Consider the following 9529-nt stretch of genomic DNA (forward strand, 5'->3'; position numbering starts at 1 on the left):
GAAAAAACAGCAGTCTATGAATGCTGCCACTTAGAGTATAAATGAAATAAACTGTACAAAGCACTATAAGGTGGAGAAAACTTTACACTGAACTGTGGTTTTTTTTGTTTTTTTGTTTTTGTTTGTTTGTTTTTTGTGGATAAGATATTCATGGCCTGCTTTTCAAATAAGTGTGTCTTTCCACCAGACTATAACTGCTGCATTAATGCACTAGCTGGAAGAAGGCCAAAAATGAAGCAATATATGGAGTGCATCTTTACACAAGGCAGGAATGCAAGGCGGCTGGAAATGTATATATAATAAGGCAAGTGCATTGGACTAAATGTTTTACCTTGAGCACTGATCTGCAACCAGCATCCTAATGAGGATTGGGCTGAAAATATTAAGAAGGAGACCAGAAACTGGTCTGAAAACAGAAGGATAGTGTTAACAGCTCAGCAGCTATGTGGCTTATTTCTTTCTCTCCACTCAAATAAAACGCTCCAATTAGCTGATGGACCTTTTCACTACATTTCTACAGATGCATGCAGATGGATCACCAAGTAAATAATGTCATTTTTCTTTGCAATATTATCAGTTAGTGTTTCTCAATGAAGGAACTGCAAGAATTTCCTCTGGAAAGCCTTTAAGGCCATGTCCACACTTAAAGGGATAGTTCACCCAAAAAGGAAAATTCTCTCATTATTTACTCACTTACATGACATGCCAGATGTGTATGACTTTCTTTTTTCTGTTGAACACGAACAAAGATTTTTAGAAGAATATCTCAGCTTTGTAGGTCCATATAATGCAAGTGAATGGTGGCCAGACATTTTAAGCTCCAAAAATCACATAAAAGCAGCATAAAAGTGATCCATACGACACCAGTGGTTAAATATATGTCTTCTGAAGTGATGCAATCACTTTGGGTGAGGAACAAATCAATATTTCAATCCTTTTTCACTTTGGAAAGTGGAGATTTATAGTAAAAAAAGGACTAAAATATTGATCTATTTCTCACCCACACAGCTTTTATTATATCGCTTCTGAAGACATGGATTTAACCACTGGAGTCGTATGGATTACTTTTATGCTGATTTTATGTGATTTTTGGAGCTTGTAAGGTCTGGCCACCATTCACTTGCAAGTAGCAAATCACAGCTCTTGGCTGTGATGTAAATAAAGGTTTTTTTTTTTTTTTGGTTTTTTTTGTTTGGTTTTTTTTAAGGGAACAAGACCTTTGATATGTCTTGACCAAAATTCCTGTTTCAATGGGAAATGCGCCAGCAACACAGGACAGAAAACTGTGCTCGTCATTCGATTTCATGGGGTCTTTAAACTGATGTTTTTCCCTCTTAAAGTTCTTAAAAGTATTTAAGTAACCACATACTCACAACTGGAGTGTCCTAATGTAATTGTATTATTACCCCTCATCTAAATATTGTGAAGCCCTTAGTGTCTATGGGGGTCAGGTTCTTCCATTTTAACAGGAAATATTGTCCGTCTTTGAGTTTTTGCTGTTTTCATGTAGAAAGCAACTGCCCAGGATACATTGTTTATTTTTATCGAAGACAAATAATCTGATTACACAACCATCTCCAATGGCTTGCATTCATTGTGTCAATGCAACAACATAGTACAAGATCATACAAATGGAGTTGTGCTGAGGGGAGGTTCAGGAAAAAAGGACTGTATATTATATAACCATCCGTAGGGAGGGTGGGGGATGGAAACGCAGCCAAAAATTTCTCCCTGGATTTGTGTGTCTGAAACATCACATTATGTCTCAGTATGTTTTTTTTCCCCCACAACATCTAAGAGCAAGTAATGAGATGGAAGCTTAGCAAAACAGGAACAAAAATCTGACGTTTTACATCAGTTTAGTCGAGCTGACATCAAAATCCCCAACCTTTAATACCTTGTTGGGCTTTTGCTTGCATTTCTCAGTGCATTTGGTTCTAATATTGATTTAGCACACCAACACAGCACATTTATGAACAACTGTTTATTTGAATTAAAATACAAATCATGGTCTCCAACACTGATCCATCAGCTAAAAGCTGACTTTGCTCACATCCACTGAGAAAAATTTTCCAGTATCAATTTAAAGGGAATGTGGGAAGGACATGGTTTATTCACATTTAGTCCATGTGACTGTAGAAATCCTCTGGACATTTTCTTCACACAGAAAAGTCAGTTAAGGTCATAGCAAATATATTACATATACTGTAAGATATAAAGAATAGTCCAGAGTATAAATAAATGCTCTTTATACATATTGTACATCAATATGTGGATATGCATCTTCCGATATGCAATGGTGAAACGGGTCTGTGATTTTACCTTTTAATGAAGGAAAATATATTGTTTGGATGCTTAAAGGGATTGTGTCATCATTTAATCACCCTCATGATGTTGCAGAATGTTAAAGACTGATAGTCTCGGTCACCATTAACTTTCATTGCTTTTTTCTTACATGCAATGAGAAGTGAATGGTGACTGTGACTGAACATTCTGCATAATATCTCCTGGGAAGAAAGAAAGTCATACTGGTTTAGAACAACATATCTGTGAGTAAATGATGGCAAATTTCCTTTTGTGTTAACTATTCCTTCACAGATGAAGAAAACCATTGGATTAGATTATAAAATAGCAAACCAAGTGGCATTTATTTAACAATGAGCAAAACATTGTTTCTCACGGTCTCAAACCGTTTCAAAGGAATTTCATGAATAAAAGTACTTCAAATGACACAGTACGGCTCCATGGGTGTTTCTGTGGTCAGGCAGCACGGAAAGCAGGCTCTGAATCTCATTCTGAACTCTTTATTGAATATGAAACATATGATAGGATTCGCCCCCGCCTGGGCGAACGTCAACCACACAGACGCGGTCAGGAACATCTGAGGAACCGCGTTGCCCTTCACAAACACCCGAATGTAACACGACACAATATACGGGGACCAGAAGAGCAGAAACACCAGTGTGATCATGTAGTACATCTTCCCTATCCGTTTCTCCATCTTGAACTCGTCCAGGACGAGCAGTCTGCGGCTGACGTTGTGCGCCGCTTGCCTGATGCCCACTAATGTCGGCGGCGTAGGACCGCGTCCGAATCCCGAGATCCAGTTGGCGGCCGCCTGGCCCGTCGCCCCCGGCCCGTGAAATGTCCAGTTCTGGCTGATCGCCGGAACCAGCTGAGCGGGTTTCATTTTACGGTGGTCGTAAACAAAGCACAGCATTTTGACATACACAACATGCGTCGTGCCCACGATCACAGCCAACATGAGCATGAAACCCAGCGTGTCGTTGGCTTTGACGTATCGGTGTTCGAATACGCATTGCTCTTCTTCGCGTATAAATGTATACGTCCCGACATCGAATACCGGAGGGAAGGCCATGGCGACGGAGAGGGTCCATACCATGCATATGACCGCGACGCATGTCCATAGCGTCATGCGTTTAGAGTAGAACCGGTGGTGCGCGATGGCCATGTAGCGCGTTACGCTGACGCAGAAGAGCAGAAAAGCGATGTGGAAACAGAACAAGACAGCCATGAACGCGACGATCTTGCAGCTGATGATGCTGTAGCTCCACACGGAGCCGTTGATGATGGAGATCATCACGAACGGGAAGCATACGGCCGAGCGGATAATGTCAGCCACGCACAGGTCGAGGAGGAAATAATACGGAGCCTTATGAAGGGAGCTGTCTTTCAGCACCAGGAGAGAGAGCCCGATATTCCCGAGCAGGCTGACGCAGGTGATGAGACCCAGCGTGGCCAGTTTGACTGAAGAGGCGGTGATGGCATAATTCTGGAGCGAGGGGTTGCTTTCCCCCGGATCGCTTGTGTTCGCCATCTGCGCAAGCACACTGTCGACAACCAAGCCCTGGCGCTGTAATCCGACATCAAGCAATCCTGGTCCCCCAGTTTGGCACCAAAATACCAATATGTGAACGTTACCAATCAGTAGGGAGTCTTTAATATTGCCATACCCATAAGAGTTTAGAGATCCGAGACATGACGTGCACCATCCCTTGAATTGGCGATCGAATATAGTCCCCCCCAGACGATTCATTTAAGCAATCGAAATCAATCCGATGAAGCGCTATTTGAATAAATGACATCGTTTATACATACGCAGTCGGTCCGTTAGCGATCGGAGCAAGTACGATTCCGTTATGTCTTGTCTTGTGCTTTCTTGTTTTGGAGAGGATGGGGAGAGACAACAAGGGAACCTCCGGTGACTGGAGCGGTCGGTCCGTCTTAAAGGAGAGAAATATGACGAGAGATGTTTCCCGGTAGCCTATGTGTGGCGAAACAGCTAGGAAGTGGTACGAATCCCGGGGTCTGGAAATAAAAGAGCGATTCCTCCTCGGGTATTCCAAGCGCACGGATTTCCCTGTTTCACAAGGGCTCGCGAAAACGCAGTCGCTTCAGTCCGGGAGCGCGCGCACACGCCACCATGCACGATTATTCAATCGAGACTTTAAAGAAACAGGCGTCACTTACTGGCCAGCTGTTCAAGCTGTAAAACAGATCATGGACTCAGTATGAATTATGAATATGCAGAATGTGTGTGTGTGTGTGTGTGTGTCACAAATGTGATTTCTGAGAAGTTTCATTGGTTTATAAATGATAGCTATTCATTTTTAAGGGTGTGTAGCAATCAATTATCAATTATTCCACTCTTTAAGTTTTTATTTTTTATTTTATTTTTTTTTCCCAATTTGTTTTGGCTATATTTTTTACATGAAGTAGTCTTTTTTTCAACTGGCATTACAGGAGTTACTTTATGAAGGTGTATATTATACAAATATTTTTTTTTTAATAAAATAAATTAATATTAGTTAAATATATAATTTATAGATCTATAGTAAAACTTAAATATATATTAATTAAATATATTTAAGTTTTAATGTTTTAATTTAGTTGAAGATTACTCAATTCAATCTGATGGAAATTTGTTATGAAATTTAATTACGTAAAATACGTTAAAATATTTGGAGTGTGTCTTTGATCATGTGAACAATAGGCCTGATTTTCCATTAAGTTTGATATTTTTATATTAACCCTTAAATGCATAGGAATTTCACAAAACACTCTTACATAGTCGGGTCTTTAGAGATCCGGCACGTATATCTATTAAAAATGGATCTACAAAATGTCCAGATAGTGTAAAAATTTCAAAATATTTCCAAGACAATTAGAAAATAATAAAAGAAAATATATTTTGAGTTTTTTTTTTTTTCAAATATCAAAGAGATCAAGCAATCAAACAAAATCTACACAAAATTAAGTCATTTGCCTTACTTATTGAATTTTAAGGAAGTTTTTTTTACAAGCAATTTAATATTTTATTCAAATTAAGTTTCATTCAGCCAACATAATTCAGTTAGATTAGGTTAAATCAATGTACTATAGTAGTTCTAACACAACTATATTAGGTACATCAAACTAAATTTACTTAAGTTTAATTTAATTTATTTTCTTATGTTGGTCTTACTTCATTTATTTTATTAATCATTAGTATATGCCAGGTGAGCAAGTGTGCAGTGAAACTGTTGCACTGTAAATTTGAGTAGTCCAAACTCAAATGGATTAAGTAAAATTCATTTTTACAAATGTAATTGAATTGAATCTAGAATGGTATTGCTTTAGTTCATTTTAATTAAGTAAACTGAACAACGTGCACAAACCTTTTTTTGAGTGTAGAACACATTTATTACCTTCACACTGAAATTTCATGAGATGCAACTGGCTGTAGAACACACATTGAGCTACACATAACACATCTACACATAAGATTCACATAAGTATTTTCTCAGGCACTTATTGAGTCTAAATCAAGGGCGTAGGTTTGATTTGAAAGTTGGTAGGGACATATAGCAAAAATTATATTCAAAATGTTGGTATTAAGAAAATGCGATAATATATAGGCAAAATAGCAACGTCAAATAACAAGTATCATTTCTTACAGTATTTCTCTGCCCCACCATATTATATATTAGCCTTTTGTTTTAAGAATTTCTAAAGAATAAACAAAATAGGAGTTGACCACTGCACGGTTAGGAGGAAAAATGTCATATGTGATAAACTTGGATAATAAGCAGCGGTATGCGATGCAATTAAGTTAATGGGTCAAAATCTAACGTTATCTATTTCAAGATTTACCTTGAGAAAACAATATCCAAGGGACATAAAGTGAAATTCTGCCAAATCAAGAATAAAAAAAAAATGGAAATCTAAACAAAGTGTAGGCTAAATTAACAATTTACATGTGCAAAATGGCATCACAAGATGAACAAATTATGAGGACAATGAAACATTGACAATTTCCCCCACTTTCTGATTTCCAACTCCCCTCACTTCCACATAATCTTTATTTATATGTACTTACATTTTTATCTGAAAAACTAGGCCTCCTGAACAAATTAGGCCTTAGGCTTAGCCTACAATTAATTACTTTTTTTAATTTATTTTTTTATCACAAATGCCTTATTTTATTGAAAAACATAATTTTATAATCCCGATGCTCTTCCCCAATGTGCAAAATAAAGCATTTATTGGGAGTTATACCAAGTGTTTATACCAGGTGTATATCCTACACCTCTGATACAGTAGTTCACATTTTAAGGTGTCTTCCTGAAGAGGAAAAAGCAGAATCATCCATTGGGCTGCATTCAAAAATATATGCTTGTTTAAATCTACTAATTTCAAGGATTGGATGTAAAATACCAATGGAAATCCACCCGCGTAATCTCCAGAAAAAAAAAGAAAAACAAATCGTAAAAATGACTGTGATTGGTGCATCCTGAATAGCGCCATGAAAAATAACAGGCGCCACATGACAACACCATTTATGCGCCACTTTAGAAGAGGTAGGACAATAATTTACACATTAATAATTATACTAAAGACATTTAATAGAAAATAAAAACATAGTATAAAGTTAAAATATTTTCTGTGTGGTAAAATTGTCCAAATTTTGGTCGGGACATTTTCGATTTTCTGAAAGTTGATAGGTACATGTCCCTATCATCACTAAAATTATGCCTATGGTCTAAATAGATGCACAACTTATAACATACAGTATTTCAGTAATACACACAAATGACAGATATCATACTGTTCATGTGTTGTACTTGGTATAGTTTACTTCCATGTTGTTTCTTCACCAAATAGCAATGTCAAATGAAAAATCAAGTCAATCACTGAAACAACAGCGCCACCCGGAGTAAGAAATAGCATGTATATGTATCTGTACATTCATACGGGATACAGATAATTCACCATTGTTGCACAGAAAATCAACGTGATATAGTATTTATGAATATAGTACTAATTTCTGTTGTACTAAACAAAGAACTAGATATCATGTGATAGCGATCTTATATATAGCTATGAAATAATCATAAAAATATAATTTATGGAAGTGCAAAAAAAAAAAAAAAAATAGATACAAAATGACACAATAATATACTTAAGGCCTCCAAATGGCCCTACACTTTTGGTACTTAAACAATTATATCAAATCAAATCAAATCCCTTTATTGTCACTCAACCATATACACAAGAGCAACAGTGGACGAAAGTCTTGGGTGCAGTTCCAAGCAACATAGCAGTATGACAATTACAATAAACATATGATTTACACATAACACAGTTTACACACCTAATAATATACAATATACAGTATACATAAAATAAGAAGGCTGTATACAATAAAAATAATATACAATATACAGTATACACAAAATAAAAGACTGTATACAATAAAAATACCCCCCACCCCCAGAGTCCAGTCTGAGGCTAATAAAGTGCAGTGCTGATATATGTATCGTGAGCGGTCAAGAGTTCAAAAGTCTGATTGCTTTGGGAAAGAAGCTGTCATGAAGTCGGCTGGTGCGGGTCCTGATGCTGCGATATCACCTGCCTGATGGTAGCAGTGAGAACAGCCCATGGCTCGGGTGGCTGGAGTCTCTGATGATCCTCCGGGCTTTTTTTACACATCGCCTGGTATAGATGTCCTGGAGGGAGGGAAGCTCACCTCCGATGATGTGTCTTGAGGGCGGTGCTGTTGCCGTACCAGGCAGAGATGCAGCCAGTCAGGATGCTCTCTACAGTGCTGGTGTAGAACCGTGTGAGGATGTGGTGGTTCATTCCAAACTTCCTCAGCCGTATATATATATATATATATATATATATATATATATATATATATATATATATAGTTGAAGTCAGAAGTTTTACACTTAGGTTTTTTAACCACGCCACTGATTTCATATTAGCAAACTATGGTTTTGGCAAATCGTTTAGGACATCTACATTGTGCATGACAAGATTAATTTTTCCAACAATTGTTTACAGACAGATTGTTTCACTTTTAATTGACTATATCACAATTCCAGTGGGTCAGAAGTTTACATACACTAAGTTAACTTTGCCTTTAAGCAGCTTGGAAAATTCCAGAAAAGAATGTAAAGACTTTAGGCAATTAGCCAATTAAATTCTGATAGGCTAATTGGCTAACTGGAGTCAGCTGGAGGTGTACCTGTGGATGTATTTTAAGGCCTACCTTCAAACTCAGTGCCTCTTTGCTTGACATCATGGGAAAATCAAAAGAAATCAGCCAAAAAAAAAAAAACAAAAAAAATTGTGGACTGTCTGGTTCATCCTTGGGAGCAATTTCGAAATGCCTAAAGGTACCACGCTCGTCTGTACAAACAATAGTACACAAGTATAAACATCATGGAACCATGCAGCCATTATACTGCTCAGGAAAGAGACGCATTCTGTCTCCTAGAGATGAACGTAGTTTGGTGCGAAAAGTGCAAATCTATCCCAGAACAACAGCAAAGGACCTTGTGAAGATGCTGGAGGAAACAGGTAGACAAGTATCTTTATCCACAGTAAAACAAGTCCTACATCGACATAACCTGAAAGGCTGCTCAGCAAGGAAGAAGCCATTGCTCCAAAGCTGCCATTAAAAAAAAGCCAGATTACAGTTTGCAAGTGCACATGGGGACAAAGATCTTTCTTTTTGGAGAAATGTTCTCTGGTCTGATTAAACAAAGATTTAACTGTTTAGCCATAATGACCATTGTTATGTTTGTAGGAAAAAGGGTGAGGCTTGCAAGCCAAATAATACCATCCATGGGGGTGGCAGCATCATGTTGTGGGGGTGCTTTGCTGCAGGAGGGACTGGTGCACTTCACAAAATAGATGGCATCATGAGGAAGGAAAATTATTTGTATATATTGAAGCAACATCTCAAGACATCAGCCAGGAAGTTAAAGCTCGGTCGCAAATGGGTCTTCCAAATGGACAATGACCCCAAGCATACCACCAAAGTTGTGGCAAAATGGCTTAAGGACAACAAAGTCAAGGTATTGGAGTGACCTTCACAAAGTCCTGACCTCAATCTGATAGAAAATTTGTGGGCAGAACTGAAAAAGCATGTCTGAGCAAGGAGGCCTATAAACCTGACTCAGTTACACCAGTTCTGTCTGGAGGAAAGCTTGCCCCAAAAGCTGTTATTGCATTAAAT

At 37.7% G+C, this 9529-nt stretch overlaps 1 protein-coding gene across 1 annotated transcript; it reads right to left on the reverse strand.

Annotated features, from left to right (window-relative positions):
* Positions 1 to 1988: 1988 nt before the first annotated feature.
* Positions 1989 to 4527, reverse strand: LOC127445633 (probable G-protein coupled receptor 173). The gene has a single exon (XM_051705834.1). The coding sequence runs from the start codon at positions 4055 to 4057 to the stop codon at positions 2723 to 2725; it is 1335 nt and encodes a 444-aa protein (XP_051561794.1). The 5' UTR covers positions 4058 to 4527; the 3' UTR covers positions 1989 to 2722.
* Positions 4528 to 9529: the final 5002 nt, after the last annotated feature.

Source organism: Myxocyprinus asiaticus, chromosome 9, assembly GCF_019703515.2.
Source record: "Myxocyprinus asiaticus isolate MX2 ecotype Aquarium Trade chromosome 9, UBuf_Myxa_2, whole genome shotgun sequence".
NCBI lineage: Eukaryota > Metazoa > Chordata > Actinopteri > Cypriniformes > Catostomidae > Myxocyprinus > Myxocyprinus asiaticus.

Coding starts and splice junctions, on each gene's coding strand:
- LOC127445633 (XM_051705834.1), bottom strand. CDS start 4,057: ATGAATCGTCTGGGGGGGACTATATTCGATCGCCAATTCAAGGGATGG.